The 23,360-nt window shown below is 49.8% G+C and overlaps 1 protein-coding gene across 2 annotated transcripts in view; it reads right to left on the bottom strand.

Moving 5' to 3' along the window:
• MAST1 (microtubule associated serine/threonine kinase 1) overlaps positions 1 to 23,360 on the bottom strand; it is a 40,077-nt gene that overhangs the window by 13,861 nt on the left and 2,856 nt on the right. The window contains exons 2-13 of one of the 2 annotated variants that reach the window (XM_033200456.1): positions 21,976 to 22,007; positions 19,752 to 19,840; positions 19,235 to 19,310; positions 16,063 to 16,141; positions 11,587 to 11,747; positions 11,380 to 11,455; positions 11,010 to 11,219; positions 7,043 to 7,144; positions 6,831 to 6,963; positions 6,683 to 6,750; positions 787 to 866; positions 489 to 697 (exon numbers count right to left, since the gene is read on the bottom strand). In XM_033200456.1, coding sequence (XP_033056347.1) covers positions 489 to 697; positions 787 to 866; positions 6,683 to 6,750; positions 6,831 to 6,963; positions 7,043 to 7,144; positions 11,010 to 11,219; positions 11,380 to 11,455; positions 11,587 to 11,747; positions 16,063 to 16,141; positions 19,235 to 19,310; positions 19,752 to 19,840; positions 21,976 to 22,007 — 1,315 coding nt within the window. The other variant, XM_033200455.1, reaches the window with a different exon arrangement.

The following is a 23,360-nucleotide window of genomic DNA, read 5'->3' on the forward strand; positions in this document are numbered from 1 at the left end:
TGGCACAGGCCTGTAATCCCAGCTACTCGGGAGGCTGAGGCATAAGAATTGCTTGAGCCCGGGAGGTGGAGGTTGCAGTGAACCGAGATTGCACCACTGCACTGAAGCCTGGGTGACAGAGCAAGACTCCGTCTCAAAAAATAAATAAATGCATGAATACATAAATAAATAAATAAAAAGAAACAGGTTCATGGATGCATGGATGGAAAAACAGATAGATTAGCAAATCAGTAGATAGAAGGATAGATGGAAGGGTAATGGGTCAGACTGAATGTATCTATATTGAATGACACGAAAAACAAACCAATAGATGACTGAATAAATATATAGGGAGAATGGATGGACAAATCAATGACTGGAGAAATAAACAGATGGATAAACATACAGGCCAACTAATCAATATGGTGAATGTGGCTCAGGCAGGCCACCCGGCAGCCCTGACCAGTGAGCATGGCCCATCTTCCCTGCAGCCCCACAGGCAGCCACACCTTCCACATATTCCATGACCATGCAGAGGTGGCGCCGAGTCTCGAAGGAGCAGAACATGCCAACCACAAACGGGTTCTCGGCGAAGGTGAGGATGTCGCGCTCCACGAAGGCCTGCTGGATCTGGTTGCGGAGGATCAAGTTCTGCTTGTTGATCTTTTTCATGGCAAAGCGCTGCCGTGTGTCACGGTGCCGCACCAGGTAAACAGCCCTGCAGGGGGAGAGAGCGAGGACCGGCCGTCACCTCCGAGACACCCGGCCTCCGCCACCCTCCCCCCGCCAGAGCCCCGGGTGGCTCACCCGTAGGCACCGTTGCTTATGAGCTTAATGGTATCAAAGTCATTCTCCCCGGGAGGTTTCTTGGCTTTGCTGCTGCGGCCCTTCAGGGAAAAGATGAAGACCACACCTCCATCATCATCATCATGACAGTAGGATGCTTTTAATTTCATTTTACACATGAGGAAACTGAGGCACAGAAAGGATGAGAGAGCCGGTCATCCAAGTGCCATAATGAAAGAGAAAGTCAGGAATTGAACCCAAGACTAACTCTGAAGACATATTCTCATTTTCTTCCTTTAGAAAAGACAGCAGGAAACCTACAAAACAGTCACCCTAATATATAAATATATAAAGAGTTTCCAAAAATCAATAACAAAAGCCTAACAATGGAAGAGAAAAAAGTAGGTGAGGTAAATCAATTACAAATTACAGTTAGAGCTTTTATTTTATTTTATTTTTTTTGAGATAGGTTCTCACTCTGATGTTCAGGCTGGAGTGTAGTGGTGCTCACTGCAGCCTCCACCTCTAGGTCTCAAGTGATTCTCCTGCCTCAGCCTCCCAGGTAGCTGGGACAACAGGCACATGCCACCACGCCAGGCTAATTTTAGTAATTTGGTTTTGCCATCTTGCCCAGGCTGCTCTTGAACTCCTAGACTGAAGCAATCTGCCTGCCTTGGCCTCCCAAAGAGTAGGGACTATAGGCACGAGCCACTATACCCAGCCAGTTATAGCTCTTAAACATATTAAAAGATTCAGGCCGGGTGCAGTGGCTCATGCCTGTAATCCCAGCACTTTGGGAGGCCGAGGCAGGTGGATCACGATGTCAGGAGATCGAGACCATCCTGGCTAACATGGTGAAACCCCGTCTCTACTGAAAATTTTAAAAATCAGGTGGGTGTGGTGGCATGTGCCTGTAATCCCAGCTACTCGGGAGGCTGAGGCAGGAGAATGGTGTGAACCCGGGAGGCAGAGCTTGCAGTGAACAGAGATTACACCACTGCACTTCCGCCTGGGCGACAGAACAAGAGTCCGTCTCAAAAGAGAAAAAAATGAAAAATAAAAAAGGAATCTTAGCTGGGCGTGGTGGCTCACACTTGTAATCCCAGCACTTTGGGAGGCCAAGGTGGGTGGATCACCTGAGGTCAGGAGCTTGAGACAAACCTGGCCAACATAGAGAAACCCCGTTTACACTAAAAATATATAATCAGCTGGGCATGGTGGTGCATGCCTATAATCCCAGCTACTCGGGAAGCTGAAGCAGGAGAATTGCTTGAACCAAGGAGGCAGAGGTTGTGGTGAGCTGAGATCGCGGCATTGCACTCCAGCCTGGGCAACAAGAGCAAAATTCCATCTCAAAAAAAAAAAAAAAAAAAAAACTCAATCTCACTTACAATAACAGAAAGACAAATTATAACTACCACAAAATACATTTTTCACCTAGTAGATTGGGAGAAAAAAAATCTAAAACCTGACACCCTCTATGGGCAAATATGTGGATGAACAGGTACTTTCTTTTTTTTTTTGAGACAGAGTCTAACTCTGTCACCCAGGCTGGAGTGCAGCGGCTGCGATCTCCTCTCATTGTAAGCTCCGCCTCCCGGGTTCACTCCATTTTCCTGCCTCAGCCTCCTGAGTATCTGGGACTACAGGTGCCTGCCACTACGTCTGGCTAATTTTTTGTAGTTTTAGTACAGATGGGGTTTCACCATGTTAGCCAGGATGGTCTCGATTTCCTGACCTCGTGATCTACCCGCCTTGGCCTCCGAAAGTGCTGGGATTACAGGCGTGAGCCACCGCGCCGGGCTGAACAGGTACTTTCATATCTTGCTGCTGGGAGTGTAAATTACTGTTTGGTACAGATCAGAATTACAAATACATGTTCCCTTTGACTCAGCAATTTCACTTTTGAATTTATGCTACAGATATACTTGCACATGTGAAAAATGGTATATCTACTATCTTGCTCATTGTGAGATTGGAACTAATAATCCATATGTTAAATTAGCCAAACAAATACATGTGGGGTAGTTATATAAAGAAACATTGTGTCACTGTTAAAAAATAATGAGGAAACTGTCTACGGATTTAGAAAGTTCTCTAAAGTATTTTATTAAGTGTAAAAATGCAATAGGCAATATGTATTGTATGTTTTTGTGTTAAAAAATGTGGCAAAGGCCGGGTGTGGTGGCTCACGCCTGTAATCCCAGTACTTTGGGGGACCAAGGTGAGTGGATCACCTGAAGGTCAGGAGTTAGAGACCAGCGTGGCCAACATGGTGAAACCCCGTCTCTACTAAAAATACAAAAAAATTAGCCAGGTGTGGTGGTGGGCACCTGTAATCCCAGCTACTTGGAAGGCTGAAGCAGGAGAGAGGAACGCAGGAAAGAGAGGTTGCAGTGAGCCAAGATCACACCATTGCACTCCAGCCTGGGCAACAAGAGTGGAACTTTGTCTCAAAAAAACAAGTGGCAAAGTAAAACTATATAATCATATTTCAGGGTTATAGGGCAATGGGGAACAAAGGTAGGAGTAAGATTTTTTCACTGTATATCTTTCTTGAAGATTATTTTGATTTTTCTTAGGGACAAAGAGATATAGTACATAGACATTACATAAAAAGATCTATGATATATAAAAATATTGAACTTATATGCTCCAAAGAATGTAGCCTAAAAATATCTGACATAAAAATTGACAGAATTACAAGGAGAAGTTGCTTAAAATAAGGTCTCACATATCTCTCAGAAACTATTAGATTAATCAGGCAAGATAAATGAATAGGGAGACGGAAGATTTGAATCACTCAATTAACAAGTTTGATTAAATGGAATAACAGAATCCTACAAACGAGAGATAAATACCTTTTTAGAGTTTTAGACTTTTGAGTGATGTCATCCCATTACCTATTCAAAACATTAAACAAATGGCATGTATCGTGAGATTCCTTTTAAATACATACATGAAGGAAAGGTGTGTGTATATATTTGTGTGACTGTATAGATACAATTTGAAACAAAGATTACAAACTTAAGCATCTTCAGGGGTCAGTAGACCAGGGTGGAGGCCATGGGTGACAAAGGGGCAGGTACCCAATATCACAGGACCACCCCCACTCAGCTGGTTCCACCACAGTTTTATTAGAACTTCTTCTTCATCTATTTTTTTTTTTTTAAGTAGAGACGGGGTCTTGCTATGTTGCCCGGGCTGATCTCGAACTCCTGAGCTCAAGCAATCCTGCCACCCTGGCTTCCGAAAGTGCTGAGATTATAGTCATGAGCCACTACACCCAGCCCTAGAGGTTTTGATTTTTCAAGAGAAGGCCCAAATCCAGATTTTGAAGCAAAAATCTTTCAATTTTATATTTTGCTTCTTTTGTTTTTATTTATTTTTTTTTTTTCGAGATGGAGCCTCACTGTCTCACTCTCTCACCCAGGTTGGAGTGCGGTGGTTCGATATCGGCTCACTGCAATCTTTGTCTCCCTGGTTCCAGCGGTTCTCCTGCCTCAGCCTCCCAAGTAGCTGGGATTACGGGTGGATACCATCACACCTGGCTAATTTTATGTATTTTCTTAGTAGAAACAGGGTTTCACCATGTTAGCCAGGCTGGTCTCGACTTCCTGACCTCAAGTGATCCACCCGCCTCACCCTCCCAAAGTGCTGGGTGGCCGTGAGCCACCATATCCTGCCCAAATTTTTGAAAAACACTAGGCAGTTCAGAGAAAACACATGTGTGGCTATTGGGGTAGGATTCTCCAGTAGACATCTAGAAGATCTGCCAAAGTGTGGCTGGCCTGGAAATAGAATTGGCAATTTTCCCCATGCTGAGCTGCCATTAACATATACAGCCAGTTAGCCTGCTCAAAAACGCATGCAGGATTCCTCTATAAGTTAAATATAGAGCTACCATATGACCCAAAAATTCCACCTCTATACATATACCCTAAATAACTCAAAACAGTTGTCCAGCCAAATATTTGTACACCCATGTTCATAGGAGCACTATTTACAACAGATGAAAGATGGACAACCCAAGGTTCACCAGTGGATGAATGGATCTACCATTCAATGGACTATTACTGAGCTTTAAAAAGGAATGAAGCAGTGATACAAGCTACAGCAACATGGATAAACCTCAGAAACGTTATGCTAAGTGAAAGAAGCCAGACGTAAGAGGCCACAGAGCATATGATCCCATTTATAGGAAATATCCAGAAAAAGGCCAGGCATGTGGCTCATGCCTGTAATCCCAGCACTTTGGGAGGCTAAGGTGGGCGGATCACCTGAGGTCAGGAGTTCAATACCAGCCTGACCAACATGGTGAAACCCTGTCTCTACTAAAAATACAAAATTAGCCGGGTGTGGTGTCACGTGCCTGTAATCCCAGTTACTTGGGAGGCTGAGGCAGGAGAATCGCTTGAACCCGGGAGGCGGAGGTTGCGGTGAGCCTAGATCATGCCATTGCACTCCAGCCTGGGCAACGAGAGCGAAATTCTGTCTCAAAAAAAAAAAAAAGAAAAGAAAAAAAGGAAATATCCAGAAAAAGCATTTCCACAGAGAGAGAAAATAGATTAGAGGTTGCCAGGGACTGTGGGGAGGGAGGAATGAGGAGGAAGGGTGTAATGGGTGTGAGGTTTCCCTTTGGGGTGATAAAAAAGTTCTGCAGCTACATAGATCTAATGACTATACAGCATTGTGAATTACTAAATGCTGCTAAATTATTTATTTATTGCTATTAGTTATTATTATTATTATTATTATTATTAAGACGGAGTCTCACTCTGTTGCCCAGGCTGGAGTGCAGTGGCGCGATCTCAGCTCACACCAACCTCCACCTCCCAGGTTCAAGCAATTTTCCTGCCTCAGCCTCCCAAGTAGCTGGGATTACAGGCATGTACCACCACACCCAGCTAATTTTTTTGTATTTTTAGTGGAGACAGGGTTTTACCGTGTTGGCCAGGCTAGTTTTGAACTCCTGACCTCAAGTGATCCGCCCATCTTGTCCTCCCAAAGTAGTAGGATTACAGGCGTGAGCCATTGCACCAGGCCTATTCTTTATTATTTTTAATTTCATTTTTTGAGACAGGGTCTCACTGTTACCCAGGCTGGAGTGCAGTGGTGTGATCATGGCTTATAGAAGCCTTGACTTCCTGGGCTCATACAATTCTCCCACCTCAGCCTCCCCAGTAGCTGGGACTACAGGCATGTGCCACCACGCCCAGCTGATTTTTTATGCTGCCCAGGCTGGTATCAAATGCCTAAGCACGAACAATCCTCCTGCCTCGGCCTCCCAAAGTGATGGTATTACAGGCCTAAGCCACTGCACCTGGCCACAAATTGTTCATTTTAAAATGGTTAAAAAGGTAAATTAAAATTTATGTTTCATGGATTTTAACATGACAAATAAAGAGGTCACAGGGGAAGAGCTATTATTTAATTTAATTTAATTCAATTTTATTTTATTTTATTTTTTGAGACAGAGTTTCACTCTTGTTGCCCAGGCTGGAGTGCAGTGGCACGATCTCGGCTCACAGCAACCTCTGCCTCCTGGGTTCAAGTGATTCTCCTGCCTCAACCTCCCAAGTAGCTGGGATTACAGGCATGTGCCACCACACCCAGCTAATTTTTGTATTTTTTTGTTTTTAGTAGAGATGGGGTTTCTCCATATTAGTTAGGCTGGTCTCGAACTCCCGACCTCAGGTGATCCGCCTGCCTTGGCCTCCCAAAGTGCTGGGATTACAGGCATGAGCCACCGCGCTAGGCCCAGAAAGAGCTATTATTAACCCCATTTTATGGATGGGAAAACTGAGGCTCAGAGTGCAGGACTAAGAGATCCACAAAGCCTGAGGGCAAAGAAGCTGGAGTTGAGCCCTGCCCTCCCAGGAACCAGGGTACTGACCGCTTGGCCACCCAGCTTTACCTCAGAGAGATCATCTTGTTCAGGGGTGTTGGAGCCACCACTGTCCTGTTCCTCCAGGTGCACCACATCTAGGGAGGGACTGAGAGTGAGCACGAGCTGGGGTCTGGTCCCGCTCACCCCCAGTCCCCCTGTGCCCACCAGCCAGCACCTGGAAAGGGGTCACGGGTGAGGCCCAGCTGGCGGATGATGTAGCGGGGGATGTCTGTCTTGACAAGGTGGCCCTCCTTGGCGTGTCCCTCGGCCGCCTCCAGCAGGTGGTAGAACTCCTCAGGGTTGAATTCCTGAGGCAGGGCAGGAGTGGGCTCACCACAGGCTCCCCAGGTCCACCCCCCTGCCCCTACCCATGCCCAGCCCCCTCACCAGGCACTCCAGCAGCCTCGCGGGACGTGAGATGATAATAAGCAACTTCTTCACCAGCTGAGTAACAAAGGCCACCTCCAAGCTCTCAGAGCGTTCATAGGCCTGTGGTAGGGGACACAGAGGGACAGGGCTCACAGGCACCCTGCCTCATCCTGGCCCCTCTCTCAGCACCTTGGAGTACATACTGCTGCTACTGTTCCATCTTATAGGTGAGGAGACTGAGGCCCAAGTTACACAGTAAGAATAATGAGGCTGAGCACAGTGGCTCAGGCCTGTAATCCCAGCACTTTGGGAGGCCCAGGTGGGTGGATCACTTGAGGTCAAGTGTTTGAGACCAGCCTGACCAACATGGTGAAACCCCATCTCCGCTAAAAATGCAAAATTAGCCAGGCGTGGTGACAGATGCCTGTAATCTCAGCTACTTGGGAGGCTGAAGCCGGAGAATCACTTGAACCTGGGAGGCAGAAGTTGCAGTGAGCCAAGATCATGCCACTGCACTCCAGCCTGTGTGACAGAGTGAGACTCTGTCTCAAAACAAAAGCAGTAACAAACAACCAAACAAACAAACAAACAACAAAACCATAGTGAGACCCTGTCTCTACAAAAAATAAAATTAGCCAGGTGTGGTCGTGCGTGCCTGTAGTCCTAGCTACCTGGGAAGCTGAAGTAAACAGGAGAATTAGTTGAGCCCGGGGGGACTAAGGCTGCAGTGAGCTGATTGCACCACTGCACTCCTGCCTGGGTTACAGAGAGATCCTCTGTCTCAAAAAAAAAAGAAAAGAAAAAGAAGCCAGGGACGGTGGCTCATGCCTGTCATCCCAGCATTTTGGGAGACAGAGGAGGGCGAATCACTTGAGGTCAGGGATTTGAGACCAGCCTGCCTACCATGGCAAAACCCCATCTCTGCTGAAAGTACAAAACTTTGCTGGGTATGGTGCCACACACTTGTAATCCCAGCTACTCAGGAGGCTGAAGCAGGAGAATCACTTGAACCTGGGAGGTAGAGGTTGCAGTGAGCCAAGATCACATCACTACACTCCAGCCTGGGTGACAGGGTGAGACTTTGTCTCAAAAAAAACAAAAAAGAAAAAAAGAAAAGAAAAGAAAAAAAGAAAAAAAGAACTAATATCTTATTGTAATACTTGAAAAGCCTAAAATTAATGCCAAAAATCTATCATAAGCAAAATATCAAAATTTAAGCCAGATGTGGTAGTACATGCCTATAATCCCAGCTACTCAGGAGGCTAAGGCAGGAGGATTGCCTGAGCCCAGGAGTTCAAGACCACCCTGGGCAACATAGAGAGTCCCCCATCTCAAATGAAAAAAAAAAAAGAAAGAAAGAAAGAAAGAAAAAGAAAATTAAATAAAGACAGAATTCAACAGGCTGTGCCTAGTCATATTTTAACTTGAGCCAAAAAAAGTGTGCACCAACCTGTATGTGTTTTAATGTGTCTTTGGAAACGTCTAATAGCTTCAATGAAAATAGTATTATTGATGAGTTTGCTTTCATTAAAACCAGGACAGTAAGATTATAACAGATTGTGGCTTGGTTATACATAAAATATGTAAACTTAAAATAATGTTGGGTTTTCATTTATCTACTTTTCAAGTTTTTCAAAAATTAATCAGGCCAGGCGCGGTGGCTCACGCCTGTAATCCCAGCACTTTGGGAGACCGAGACGGGCAGATCACGAGGTCAGGAGATTGAGACCACCCTGGCTAACATGGTGAAACCCCGTCTCTACTAAAAAATACAAAAAACTAGCCGGGCGAGGTGGTGGGCGCCTGTAGTCCCAGCTACTCGGGAGGCTGAGGCAGGAGAATGGCATAAACCCGGGAGGCAGAGCTTGCAGTGAGCTGAGATCCGGCCACTGCACTCCAGCCTGGGCGATAGAGCAAGACTCCGTCTCAAAAAAAAAAATTAATCTAATGTTCTGGGGGAAGAAATAATCACTTGCTTCACCTTGGTCCTGGTCGCAGCCTTAATGTCTATTGGGTTTTTGTTTGTTTGACTTGTTTTTCTGTAGAGACAGGGTCTCGCTATGTTACCCAGGCTGGTCTCCAACTCCTGGGCTCCAGAAAGCCTCCTGTCTCAGCTGCCAAAATGCTGGGATTCCAGGGGTGAGCTTCTAATGCCTATTGTTTATCCTCGGTCTCTTCCTGCTATTAGCAGAATGTCAGCTCCCCAAAGACAAGAATTTTTGTTTTATTTCCAGTTGATTTCCCAGCTTCTAGGCTAGTGTCAGGCCCACAGTAGGTGCTTCATAAATATTGGTAGGGGCTGGGCATAGTGGCTCACACCTGTAATCCCAGCACTTTGGGAGGCAGAGGCGGGTGGATCACCTAAGGTCAGGCGTTTGAGACCAGCCTGGCCAACATAGTGCAACCCTGTTTGGACTAAAAATACAAAAATTAGCCAGGCATGATGGTGGGTGCCTATGATCCCAGCTACTCGGGCTGAGGCAGGAGAATCGCTTGAACCTGGGAGGTGGAGGTTGCAATGAGCCAAGATCGCACCATTGCACTCCAGCCCAGGGCGATAAAGTGAGACTCTGTCTCCAAAAAATTTTTTTTAAATTTTAATAAATAAATATTGGTGGACTTAATGAATGATCAAGTGATCCTCCTGCCTCAGCCTCTGAAGTAGCTGGGACTACAGATGTGTGCCACTATGCCTAGCTAATTCAATTTTTTTTTTTTTTTTGTGACAGAATCTCACTCTGTCGCCCAGGCTGGAGTGCAGTGGTGCAACCTCAGCTTACTGCAACCACTGCCTCCCGGGTTCAAGAGATTCTTCTGCTTCAGCCTCCCCAGTAACTGGGATTACAGGCACGTGCCACCACACCTGGCTAATTTTTTTGTATTTTTAGTCAAGACAGAGTTTCACCTTATTGCCCAGGCTGGTTTCAAACTCCTGACCTTGTGATCCGCTCACCTCAGCCTCCCAAAGTGCTGGGATTAAAGTTGTGAGCCATCTCACCTGGCTTAAATATTTTTTATTGTTTTAGAGATGGGATCTTGCTATGTTGCCCAAGCTGGTCTCAAACTCCTGACCTCAAGCAATCCTCCCATCTCAGCTTCCTAAGTAGCTGGGACTACAGGTGCATGCCACTGCAAAGGGACATTCATGCATCAATTTACCTAGCATTTATTGAGTACCTACTGTGTGCTGGGTAGTGTTCCAAACAGCAGGGACACAGCAGTGGACAGAACAGACAACCCCGTCCCCCCATCCTTGCCACCTATGGGACTGACACTGGAGAAGGATAGACATGAAATAAAATAAGCAAAAATACAGAATGTGATGGATACTGCTGAGTGTCAAGGAGAAACTAAAGAGAAAGTGGCTGATAAATATGAGTAGAGCTTGATGTTTTATTTTATTTCATTTATTTATTTATTTTTGAGACAGAGTTTCACTCTTGTTGCCCAGGCTGGAGTGCAATGGCATGATCTTGGCTCACTGCAACCTCCGACTCCCAGGTTCCAGCGATTCTCCCGCCTCTGCCTCCCAAGTACTTGGGATTACAGGTACAAGCCACCACGCCCTGCTAATTTTTGTATTTTTAGTAGAGACGGGGTTTTGCCATGTTGGCCAGGCTGGTTTCGAACTCCTGACCTCAGGTGATCCACCTGCCTCAGCCTCCCAAAGTGCTGGGATTACAGGCCTGAGCCACAGCACCCAGCCAAGTTTAATATTTTAAATGGCTGGGGACTGCCTAAGAAGCCACCTGAGAAGGTGATACTTGAGTAAAGACCTAAGGGAAATGAGCGAGGTGAAATTCCTGCCTCTTCAGTCAGTCAGACCTAGTGAAGGGACACTTTCACCCCTGAGTCCTCAGCTCCACGCCAGTGCCTGGATCCTGGTAGGAGCTCCCTAAATGGATGTGGGGTGAAGAAAGGGGTGCATTGGGCACAACTTGGCCGTGCTGAGCCTGAGATCAGCCCGGCCTCCGCGTGCACTCACGTCTTGAAGGAGCTTCTCCAGGTTCTCCTGCAATTCATAGAAGTAGACCGTGGTGATGAGGCCGTCACGGGACTTGGTTAGGCAGTCCCGGGCCAGCTCGATGATCTGGTGGTGGATGAAGCTGAGCACGCCATCGGCCAGAGGCAGAACGCTGTCGGGTTCGTAGGCGCGGGTGAAGTCACGCAGCTTCTCCTCCATCTGCGCAGTGGCCTGCGGGAGGGACGGAGGAGGGGTGCGGGGCTGTGCCCAGAGGCTGTGGCCGCCAGGAGCCTGCGCTGTGCACCGAGGCCGCCAGGGGGCGCGCGGGGATAAGGCGAGCGAGAGTGCAAGCCACCAGGTCACCCGGCGATTGCCTCGGGTCCCACCTCACCTTCGGGAACCTCTCCTTGTAGACATGATTCATCATCACGATCTCGTTGTCGTAGGAGGAGGGGGAGCGCCCGGGGCTGCGGGGAGAGAAGCCCATTCTGTCCAGTCCTCTGCCTCCAAGCCCACAGAGAGCCCTTGCCCCGAGATGTAACCCTTTTATTCGCGGGGACAGGGGTCTCTCTATGCACAAGTTCTAAGACCTGCCCACCTGAGGCTCCGTGAGCGGGGACGCACGGCTGGGGAGCGACGGCCACCATCCTCGTCTGTGATGCTCTCGGTGCTCCCGAAGTGTTTGGAGAGGAAGTGGAGCTCGTCCACCGTGGGCTGGTAGGGCAGCTGGTGCAGGCGCTCCTGGGAGGAGCAGGAGGACTGGGGAGAGGGGCAGGGCCGGGGTCAGAGCCACCATGGGCCCCCCAACAGCTCAGGATCTTGAGCTGGGACTCCCAAGGCTGATGGGGTCACTGGGCAAGGCCAGGATCAGGACCTGATTTACCATCCTTGGATCCTAGGGTCTTGACTGGGACTCTTGGCCACACACAGGTGGACAGGGACAGACAGGGGTGGAGACAGTGATTCTGGTAAAGCTTGGGTCAATTCATGAGCCTTCTCTGTTCGGAACCCTCTGAGGCTCCCACCTTACTCAGGGTGAACACCCAAGTCCTTCCCCAGTTATACAAGGTCCTGCCTCATCCCGCCCTGTGTCCCTGCCATGGATTTTTATCAGTCTCGTGTTTACTTCCTTTGCTCCAGCTACAGTGGCCTCCTTTTTTTTTTTTTTTTTTTTTTATGCAGTTTCGCTTTTGTTGCCTAGGTTGGAGTGTGATCTCAGCTTACTGCAACCGCCGCCTCCCGCATTTAAGCGATTCTCCTGACTCAGCCTCCTGAGTAGCTGGGATTATAGGTGCCTGTCACCACGCCCGGCTAATTTTTTGTATTTTTAGTAAAGACAGTGTTACACCATGTTGGCCAGGCTGGTCTTGAACTCCTGACCTCAGGTGATCCACCAAAGTGCTGGGATTACAGGCACAAGCCACCATGCCCAGCCTAGTGGCCTCATTGATAGTCCTTGGACAAGCCAGGCAAAATCCTTCCTCAGGTCCTTCGCTCTAGCTATTCCTTCTGCTTGGAACACGTCAACTATGGATCCCTCCTTCTCATCCTTCAAATCTTTGCTTCAATGTCACCCCTTGGGAAGACTCCTCTGAACACACACCCATTCTTCCCGATCCCTACCCTATCTTGTTTCCTCCTGCTTTATTATTATTATTTTAGAGAGAGGGTCTCCACTGAATATGGTAACTCACATCTGTAATCCCAGCATTTTGGGAGGTGAAGGCGGGAGGATCACTTGATCCCAGGAGTTGGCAACATAATGAAACCTTATCTCTGTTTATTAAAATTATTTAAATTTTTTTTTTTTTTTTAGACAGAGTCTCGCTCTGTCACCCAGGCTGGAGTGCAGTGGCGCGATCGCGGCTCTCTGCAAGCTCCACCTGCCGGGTTTACGCCATTCTCCTACCTCAGCCTCCCGAGTAGCTGGGACTACAGGTGCCCGCCATCTCGCCCAGCTAATTTTTTGTATTTTTTAGTAAAGATGGGGTTTCACCATGTTAGCCAGGATGGTCTCGATCTCCTGACCTCGTGATCCACCCATCTCGGCCTCCCAAAGTGCTGGGATTACAGGCTTGAGCCACCGCGCCCGGCCTTAAAATTTTTTAAAAGAGAGAGAGAGAGAGACAAGGTCTCGTTATATTACCCAGGCTAGAGTGATGTAACGCAATCATTGCTCATAGAAGCCTTGAACTCCTGGGCTAAAGTAATCTGTCCACCTCTGCCTTCCGTGTAGCTGGGACTACACCATGTATGGCTAATTCTTTTTTGTAGAGACAGGGTCTCGCTATGTTGCCCAGGCTGGCTTCCAACTCCTGGCTTCAAGCTATACTCCTGCTTTGGCCTCTCAAAGTGCTGGGCTTGAGGGCAGGGCACGGTGGCTCACGCCTGTAATCCCAGCACTTTGGGAGGCTGAGGTGGGCAGAAAAACTGAGGTCAGGAGTTCCAGACCAGCCTGGCCAACAGGGTGAAACCCTATCTCTACTAAAAATATAAAAAAATAGCCAGGCGCGGTGGCTCAAGCCTGTAATCCCAGCACTTTGGGAGGCCGAGGAGGGCGGATCACGAGGTCAGGAGATCGAGACCCTCCTGGCTAACACGGTGAAACCCCGTCTCTACTAAAAATACAAAAAACTAGCCAGGCGCGGTGGCGGGCACCTGTAGTCCCAGCTACTCGGAGGCTGAGGCGGGAGAATGGCGGGAACCCGGGAGGCGGAGCTTGCAGTGAGCCGAGATCGTGCCACTGCACTCCAGCCTGGGCGACACAGCGAGACTCCGTCTCAAAAAAAAATAATAAAATAAAATAAAATAAAATAAAAAAATAAAAAAGTAAAAATAAAAAAATTAGCCAGGCATGGTGGTGGGCACCCGTAATCCCAGCTACTCAGGAGGCTGAGGCAAGAGAATTGCTTGAACTCAGGAGAGGGAGGTTGCAGTGAGCTGACACGTTGCCATTGCACTCCAGGCCTGGGCAGCAGAGTGAGACTCTGTCTCAAAAAAAAAAAAAAAAAGTGCTGGGATTACAGGCATGAGCCACTATGCCTGGTCCTCCTCTTGCTTTATTTTATTTTATTTTATTTTATTTTTATTTCGAGACAGGGTTTTTCTCTGTCTCCCAGGCTGGAATGCAGTGGCTCAACCTCCACTCACTGCAGCCTCCACCTCCTGAGCTCAAGCAATCTTTCCATCTCAGCCTCCTGGGTAGCTGGGACTTGAGGTACAAGCCATCACACCTGGCTAATTTTTTTTTTTTTTTTTTTTTTTTTTTTTGCAGAAACAGGGTTTCATCATGTTGCCCAGGTTGGCCTCAAACTCCTGGGCTCAAGCAATCCTCCTGCCTTAACCTCCCGTAGTGTTGGGATTACAAGTGTGAGCCACGGTGCCCGGCCATACAGCTGTCACCCAGGCTGGAGTACAGTGGTATAGTCTTGGCTCACTGCAACCTCCACTTCTCAGGTTCAAGCAATTCTCCCTGCCTCAGCCTCCTGAGTAGCTGGGATTGCAGGCACCCATGACCACTCCTGGCTAATTTTTGTATTTTTACTAGAGATAGGGTTTCACCATGTTGGCCAGGTTGGTCTTGAACTCCTGACCTCAAATGGTTCACGTGCTTCAATCTCCCAAAATGCTGGGATTATAGGTATGAGCCACCGCGCCCGGCCAGAATGATATTTTTAAACATCACATTGCTCACTCCCCTGGTTAAAATTCCCCACCCCATCCATCTCTTTTATTTTTTAAATTAGTGTACATTATCTATGGCCTACAGAATCACAATTTCAAATGGTTCAAACTGAAATTTCAGTACAATTTAATATAAAGAAATAAAGCCATTCCATGGCTCCCCCACTGGATTTAGAATAAAATTTCCCTTGCTGCCCCAGCTGACAAGGTTCCAGTCTGATCAAGGTCGCTGCCTGCATCATCTCTATTCCTCCCCCGCATCCCAAAGTTTCAGCCCCACAAAGCTACTTTCAACTTTTCAAATGCAGCAAGTTCTGTGGCCTCTATAGGTTTGCACATGCTCTTCCCCTTCCTGGAACACTCTTCTCCCTTCTCTTCCACCTGCCAAACTCCTGCTGGTCCTTTGTCTTGGATTCAATGTCACCTCCTCCAGGAAGCCTTCCTTGACAACCCCCCAAGCTGAATCACATGCATCTCCTTTGCTATCACCTCACCTTGTTCTGCTTGCATCAAAGTTCTGACCATTCTATTTTGTGAATGCTTTCTTACTGGCTTGTCTTTCCCCATGAGGGCTGTGTGAATCTTTACACTCTGACCCAGCTTGCAGAACGCGCCTACCACATGACAGTCTCATGATAAATGTCTGCTGAACATCATGCCAATGGATCAATAAGGGAATCATGGGCATGGATAGAAAAGGGAGCAGATGGAGAGACTTTGGGTATTGCAAGGGGTGAGCAAATGGGCTCTGGGTGAAAGCTGTGGCCTGGCCCAGCCCAGCTGCTGATATCAGGGTAAATGGCTTAACTCACAGAGCCTTATGTCACCAGCTGTAAATGAGTGAGTCAGAAATGAGTAGGAAGGACCCTCCCATAAATGTGTTGAGGGCAGAGCATAGGGCTTTGAGTGGAGCAGACTCATAACTCTCTAATAGATGGACAAGTGAACACCCTTGAAGGATGGGGAAACCCAAACTGTCTTTTTTTATTTTTTTCTTTTGAGACAGGGTCTCACTCTGTCATCCAGACTGGAATGCAGTGGTGCAATCTCAGCTCCACTGTAGCCTATACCTCCCAGACTCAAGCGATCCTCCCATCTCAGCCTCCCAAATAGCAGGAACCGCAGGTGTGCACCACCATGGCCAGATAATTTTTAATTTTTGTAGGGACAAGGGTCTCCCTGTATTGCCCAGACTGGTCTCGAACTCCTGGGCTCAAGCAATCCTGTCTTGGCCTTCCAAAGTACTGGGATTACAGGCATGAGTCACTGTGCCTGGCCCTAAACTGTCATCAAGCCCAGCCTGGACTGCTGGCCTGGGTGTGGGTCTTCAGGCTGGAGGGCCCCCTGAATTCCTTACCCACCGGCCCACCCACCCACTTTCCACACTCACCGAGACGGTGGAACTGGGCGTGTTGGTGCCATAGCCAGATGAAGGGAGTGAGGCCAGAGACCACCGGCGTCCGTCCGCCCTGGAACCCAGCCAAGGTGCTCAGAGGCCACAAGGCCCCAGAGGTCCCCCTACTCCTCAGGGTGTGGGTGAAGCCACTGGCCATGGCCAGGGTGGGGGCTGGGGGAATACGTCTGCACTCTAAGATTACTCAAGGCCCTCAGAATCAAGTGGGTAAAGAGGGGCTCTTCCAGGCAGGTACCGGGAATTGGAGGGAAGATCCGTCTCTGCTCTCCTCCCCACAGTCCCCTCTCTTATCATCCAGAGTGGACACTGAGAATTGGAAAAGCCCCCACCCAAAGAAGTCTTTCCAGAGAGATTCTAGAATTTTTCCCCGAGTGAACACTCCATGAGAAAGCTCTCAGAGAGGGACCCTTGGATCTTCTTAGAGAAGAAAGACCGCTCCCATCCCCCAACACACTGACATAGAATCTTGTGTCCTTATGCTCTCGTGCACACAGACACAATCACTGTTGTAGCCAAACCCATTAATGTTGGTGTGACTATCAGGTCAGGTTCACATACTGGCAGTGCACACATTTACACTTCACACACCCCCAAGACACACACTCACACATGACTCCTCAACACAGACAGCCACATGTATTGACTCTCCCATCCATGGACCCAAATATCACACTCTCACACACTAATGCACAATCGCACGTGCAAGACCAGACATGCACTCACCTGTAGACACACGTGCTTACAGAGACTCAGTACTCACACTCTGACACACAGACTCACCCACATACTCTACACTTTCACATTCACACAGACTCACGTTCCAGACACCTGCGCTCACTGCCACACATTGAAACTTGCACACAGTTGGCCGGGCGCGGTGGCTCAAGCCTGTAATCCCAGCACTTTGGGAGGCCGAGACGGGCGGATCACGAGGTCAGGAGATCGAGACCATCCTGGCTAACACGGTGAAACCCCGTCTCTACTAAAAATACAAAAACTAGGGCCGGGCGCGGTGGCTCAAGCCTGTAATCCCAGCACTTTGGGAGGCCGAGACGGGTGGATCACGAGGTCAGGAGATCGAGACCATCCTGGCTAACACGGTGAAACCCCATCTCTACTAAAAATACAAAAACTAGCCGGGCGAAGTGGCGGGCGCCTGTAGTCCCAGCTACTCGGGAGGCTGAGGCAGGAGAATGGTGTGAACCCGGGAGGCGGAGCTTGCAGTGAGCTGAGATCCGGCCACTGCACTCCAGTCCGGGCGACAGAGCGAGACTCCGCCTCAAAAAAAAAAAAAAAAAAAATACAAAAACTAGCCGGGCGAGGTGGCGGGCGCCTGTAGTCCCAGCTACTCAGGAGGCTGAGGCAGGAGAATGGCGTAAACCCGGGTGGCGGAGCTTGCAGTGAGCTGAGATCTGGCCACTGCACTCCAGTCCGGGCGACAGAGCGAGACTCCGCCTCAAAAAAAAAAAAAAAAGAAACTTGCACACAGTGACACACTGGTTCACACTCGCACGCAGATGCACACTCACAGGGACACACATCGGCCCATGCTCATGTGAGTGCATAACACACATTGGCACGTGCACATGTGAGTGTGTGGCTGTGAGACTGTAAACACTGGCCAGGAGCAGTGGCTCATGTCTGTAATCCTACCATTTTGGGAGGCCGAGGCAGGTGGATCACCTGAGGTCAGAAGTTCGAGACCAGCCTGACCAAACTGGTGAAACCCCATCTCTACTAAAAATACAAAAATTAGCCGGGTATGGTGGTAGGCGCCTGTAATCCCAGCTACTTGGGAAGTTGAGGCAGAAGAATAGCTTGAACCCGGGAGGCAGAGATTGCAGTGAGCCGAGATCCTGCCATTGCACTCCAGCCTGAGCAACAGAGTGAGACTCTGTCTCAAGAAAAGAAAAAGAGAGAGAGAGAGAGAGTAAACACTGTGACTTTGTATTTACTATCTCACAGCCACACACTCACACACGCTTACACCCACACACAGATTGCACGCTCACCTGGAGACACACCTGACTTGCTCCCCTCGCATATTCACAGATGCTTACAATCCTACAGACACACGTTCACACGTTCACATTTGGAGACTCATGCCATTGCATAGGCACGTAATTTCTCACACAGTCACAATCACACACGTACACCAGCACACAGATTGCACAGTTACAAGGACACACGCACACCCCATTCATTGGACTCCTCCCTTCCTCCTTCCTCCCAGCAGTCCCCTCGCTCAGCCTTCCCCGCTTGCGGATAAACACGTGAGACCCAATCCCAGAGCCTTACCCTGCCTTTCTATTGCCCTCAGCTAAATTCCATGGTCAATAAGCGGTTTCCCCCACTTTCCCAAGGGAGTTGTCCTCTGTCCCCACAGTCTCTCTTGACTCTCACAACACAGCCTTCATCAACCTTTGCAACGATCCCCATTCTCTGGCCTGCCTGCTCTATTCAACTCAGAGGGTAGAGACAGAACGTCATTGACCCCATACGCCCAGCTCCTAAGAACATAGCAGGTGTTTAGACACCATTTTTAGAATGAATAGACTTCAAAGAAAAAGAGACGGGCCTAAACTCCCAGAAAAGTTTCTCCAGAAAACATCAGAGAAACCTCTCTGCCTCCCCCAGTTTCACCAAAGGCCCATAGAAAATTCATTTAAGGACACCCCAGAAACCCTCAGAGATTCTTGGAAAGAAACCTGAGATTCCTCCCCTTGAGAAACAGCCCTAGTCGTCCTCCCCCACCTCGGGGACCAAGAGGCCCTCGATAGGCATCGCGCAATCTGCGCTTGCGCACCTCATCTTAGCTACCCCGTCCTGTTGCTATGGAAACACCTGGCCAGGAGAGCCGGGCTCCGGGCGACAGACTCCGCGCCTAGGGCGCACGCGCTTTCGACCAGCCGCAAAGGGAGCCCCACCCCCTTCCCCATTCCAGATCTGTGATTGGGCCCCGCCTTCTTACGGCCCCCATCCCGAAGGCTAGGCGCTCCTTCCCGCTGGGACCTTGGGGCACTCGCTGGTCCCCTCAGGCCCTAGCACGGGTGCTATTAGGAAGAGAACAGATGGCGGCCCAGACGGTGGGTGGGGAGGGTCTGCCCAGGGTTCTGGGGTTCTGGGGCCCTGGAGGGGAGGGACTCACCTTCGGGAGGAGGCAAACGAGAAGTGGGCGGGGGTGTTGGGGGAGAAGTTTCGGGGGCTGTCCAGGGGACTGCTGCCTGTGAGAGAAAGAGGGGGCAAATCCCTTCAGGCCTCTTATTCCCTAAAGCGGCGTGCAAACAGCAGCATGTCCTGTCTTTAGTCTAGTCCCGCCTATTATGGGGAGACCACGCCCCTTCGCCTGTGGCCCAGCCTCTCTAAATTTTTTCGTTGCCAAGTCAGCCCGGCCCCTTCCAAGGAGATTCTGCCTTCATCTGGAATGGCCCCGCCCGTCAGGTACGACTCCTCCTTTCTGTCCCGTCCCACCTGAGTCTCCGCCCTCCAATGCCCGTCCCTCTGCGACTGACCACACCCACACAAGCATGGCCCCGCCCCTTATCCAAACCAGTTCGCCTCCATTCAAACTGCTCCCCTTCTGTAGCATGACCACGCTTCCTCGCCTGAGGCCCCGCCTCCTGTAGGCCACTCCGCACCCACCAAGTCTCTGCCACTGGTCTCACCTAGGTGACCTGGCAGCGGGGAGTGGGGTCTCGGCAGCGTGGGCGAAGTGCTGGTCAGGATGAGGCTTTTCCGGTTACTGGTGCGGCAGCTGCGGGGAAGGCAAGGCAGGGGGGCCGGGCCGGGCCGCAGCCCAGTGAGTTCTTGTGCCCCACCAGCTGACCTCCCGTCTCAAATCCCCGCCTATCTCCCATCCGTGTGTGTTTGGAGGCTCCCTAGGAGGGTTTCTCGAAGGAAAAGGCGGTGGAGGCTTCGGCAGGACTGTGTATGGCAGGGGATTTGCATGTGACATGTGTGTGAGAAACTCCCAGTGTGGATTATGTGTACGGCAGTGTCTGTCATGGTGTGATAGTCACTGTGTCTAGGTGACACTATTGGTGATAGTGTGTTTCAGTCTATGCGTGACATTCACTGTAGGTATCCACATGTGGCATCCACTGTATGAATTCCACAATGTGTGACCCTGAACGCATTCTAGTGTGGTATGTGTGACACAACGTGGGTTTATCTTGTGTGACACAATTTGAGCATTTTTGTGTCTATGTGACACAGTGTGAAATGCCACTTGTCCATAATAATGTGCGCTGTAACACAGGGAGGCTGTATTTTTTTTTTCTTTTAAGTCAATGTCTCACTCTGTCGCCCAGGATGGAGTTCAGTGTGCAGTGGCTCACTGCAGCCTCAAACTCCTGGGCTCAAGCTATCCTCCCGCCTCACCCTCCTGAGTAGCTGGGACTATAGGCGCCTGCCGCCATGCCTGGCCAGGATGCATGATCCCCCCTACATGTATCTATGTCTTTGTGTGGCATTCTGAGTCTGTGTCTGATACTGTCCTTCCATCTGGGTGTGACATTCACCATGTGTGTCCATGTGTATGTAGCATCTATTGTGTGAATTTAACATCTATTGTGTGAATTTAACATCTTGTGACACTGGCCATGTCCAAACATGTCACCACGTATGACATTCTCTAGGTGAGTATTGCATGTGATAACGTGTGATTTTGCGTGATTCTCTCTGTAAGATCCCTACATCTGTTTATGCTGATATCAGTGTGACACAGTATGTGAGATTCCTAGATATGACATCGTGCGTTGTGACATTGTTGGATGCATGGATGGGATATTGCCACACATGTGTGCATCTTGGATGACATAATTGTGTGTGGATCACCATGGAAGTGACGTCTTACTAGGTGTACACGATGTGGTGCCCCTGTGTGTCTGTGCATGGTTCTGACCTGTGGCAGCTGCAAGGCTAGGTATGTGTGGCACCTCCCAGTGTATCTGGGCCACTAGGGCTGTTGTGTGTGTATGTGTGTGTGACATCATGTCCTGTGTGACGCTGTGTGTCACTATTTTCAGTGTAAGGCTGTGTTCTGGGGGGGCGTTGTGTTATGATAACCCCCCCTTTTTTCTACCCCTCAGCATCCCAACTCCCGAAGAGGAAGCCCCAAGCCCCTCCGTCCGTCCCCTCACCCACAGCCGCAGTGACTGAGCATATTAGCGCGTCCAGGAGCACGCGGCATGGGGGTGGGGGGAGGCCAGGCTGCGGCTATTGTTCTGAGGGTGCCAAGCCCCCCAGCCTCCCCTTCTTCCTCTACCCCCACCAGGCTGTTGGAGCCCGCAGCGCCAGCAGACAAAGGCGCCACAAACCCCCAGTGGCGCAGCCCCCTCTCCCCGCGGCCGTCCTCTCCAGCGTGCAATCCCCCCAAACTCGGCCCACACCACCCCCCATTCAACCCCATCCCCGGCGGGAAGGCGCAGCTCGGGCACCTCTGGCGCAGCTGTACCGGGCGCAGCATCCCGGGCCCCGCCCTGCAGCAGCACCCGGAGCTTTTGCGGGGAGGGCTGGGACAGTGTCTAGGGGATCGGGGGTCTACCTCTTGGTGCGGCGGAACATACTGCCGCCGGGGAAGGAGGGCATCGAGAAATTGGAAAGCGCGGTCCAGAGAGAGTCAGACATGACCCGGCGGCGGCGACATGGTGGCAGGTGCGGCAGCGGCGGCGGCGGCAGCGCGGGGAGCAAGCGCGCGGGGCGGAGGCTGGAGCCGCCGCAGCGGGCAGGGGAGGGCAGGGAAGGGGAGGGCCCTGCGGCTGCAGCTGGCCGGGAGGGGGCGCTGCTGTGTGCGGGCGAGCCAGGCCCCGCCCGCGCACGCGCCTGGCGCCCCCACCCCGGCGGGAGAAGGGGCGGCCAGCCCCCGCCACGTCTCTCCCCAAGGCTCACCTGCTGCTTTTCCGGGGCAGGGGCAAATCCTTCTGGAAGGCAAACAAGCAAAACGATGGTCAGCGTGGACCTGCCGTTGCTGCCCACAAGCATTCTCAGCTCCCTGGAGGAGCAGAAGCAGGGTAAGACAGGCCCCTCTTCAGCATTGTCACTTTCACCCTTGGCCGTGCATTGCGGGCCAAGTTTCTTGGGGGAGAGGATCCCCGGGTGATTCCTCTCCTGACCCTCAGAGACTAACAGAGGCCCAAATACACAGGCGGGGCCCCATATAAAGGCAAGTGAGTTGGCATCTCAGTGTGTGTTTGTGCAAATGAAATAGGAACCTTTATTTGAAAAATTTGTCTTGAGCACTACTGTATGCTGACCCTATCCTAGGCACCAGGGACACAGCAGTGAATAAGTTACAAGCCCGGTGTGGTGGTGTGCACCTCTGGTACCAGATACTTGGGAGGTTGAGGCAGGAGAATCGCTTGAGTCCAGGGCAACACCAGCCTGGGCAACACAGCAAGACTCTCTGTCTCAAGGAGAAAAAAAAAGTTTCTGGCCTTTTGGGACTAGTATTTGTAGGGTAAAGGGGACACTAAACAAGATTAGTGTAGAAGTGAACAAAATCATTTTAGACAGTAATTTGTCTTATGAATAAATTAAACAGGGTGATATGATGGACAATGGCTGGGATGGAGACACATTGTCAGAGAGGGCTGCTCTGTGGAGGTGACTTTTAAGCTGGTTGCTGAAAGATAAGAGCCAGCCATGAGAGGATCTGTGGAGAGAGAATTCCAGGTGGAGGGAACTTCAAGGGCAAAGGCCTGGAGGCGGGAATAAGCTTGGCGTGCTCAGTGAATGAATGAAAGGTTGAATGAATGAAAGGTTGAAAGAATGAATGACTCATCTACACCTCAACAGATCTATCTGACTCCCAGCTAGAGTCACAGAGTTGGGGTAGGGGGTGGGGGGTAGGTAAGTAGAGTGACTCACAACTGAGATTTAAAATGGGAACCAGGGAGGCTAAGGTGGGAGAATCACTTGAGCTCAGGAGGTCGAGATTATAGTGAACTATGATTGCACCACTGCTGGAGTGAAACACCGTCTCAATTAAAAAGAAAAACAAAAACAAAAAATTTAAAAAATAAAAAAATAAAAATGGAAATTCAGGTGATGGCCACGTAGTCATTTTTTATAATGACAATAATAATAATAATTAGTGGGTATTAACTTTATGTGTCTGCATTTGAAGAAGGTCGCCTTCCATTTATCAAGCTCTCAGGAAGTCACTGTAGGGATCAGGAGATATGGGGTCTTGGCCCTTTTCTGAGGAAAGGAATGGGGGACAAGGGGCAGCACCTTCCAGCCAGCTTTCTATCCACAGGGTGAGGTGGAAGGAA

The sequence above is a fragment of the Trachypithecus francoisi genome, unplaced genomic scaffold, assembly GCF_009764315.1.
Source record: "Trachypithecus francoisi isolate TF-2019V2 unplaced genomic scaffold, Tfra_2.0 Lachesis_group5, whole genome shotgun sequence".
Lineage (NCBI taxonomy): Eukaryota > Metazoa > Chordata > Mammalia > Primates > Cercopithecidae > Trachypithecus > Trachypithecus francoisi.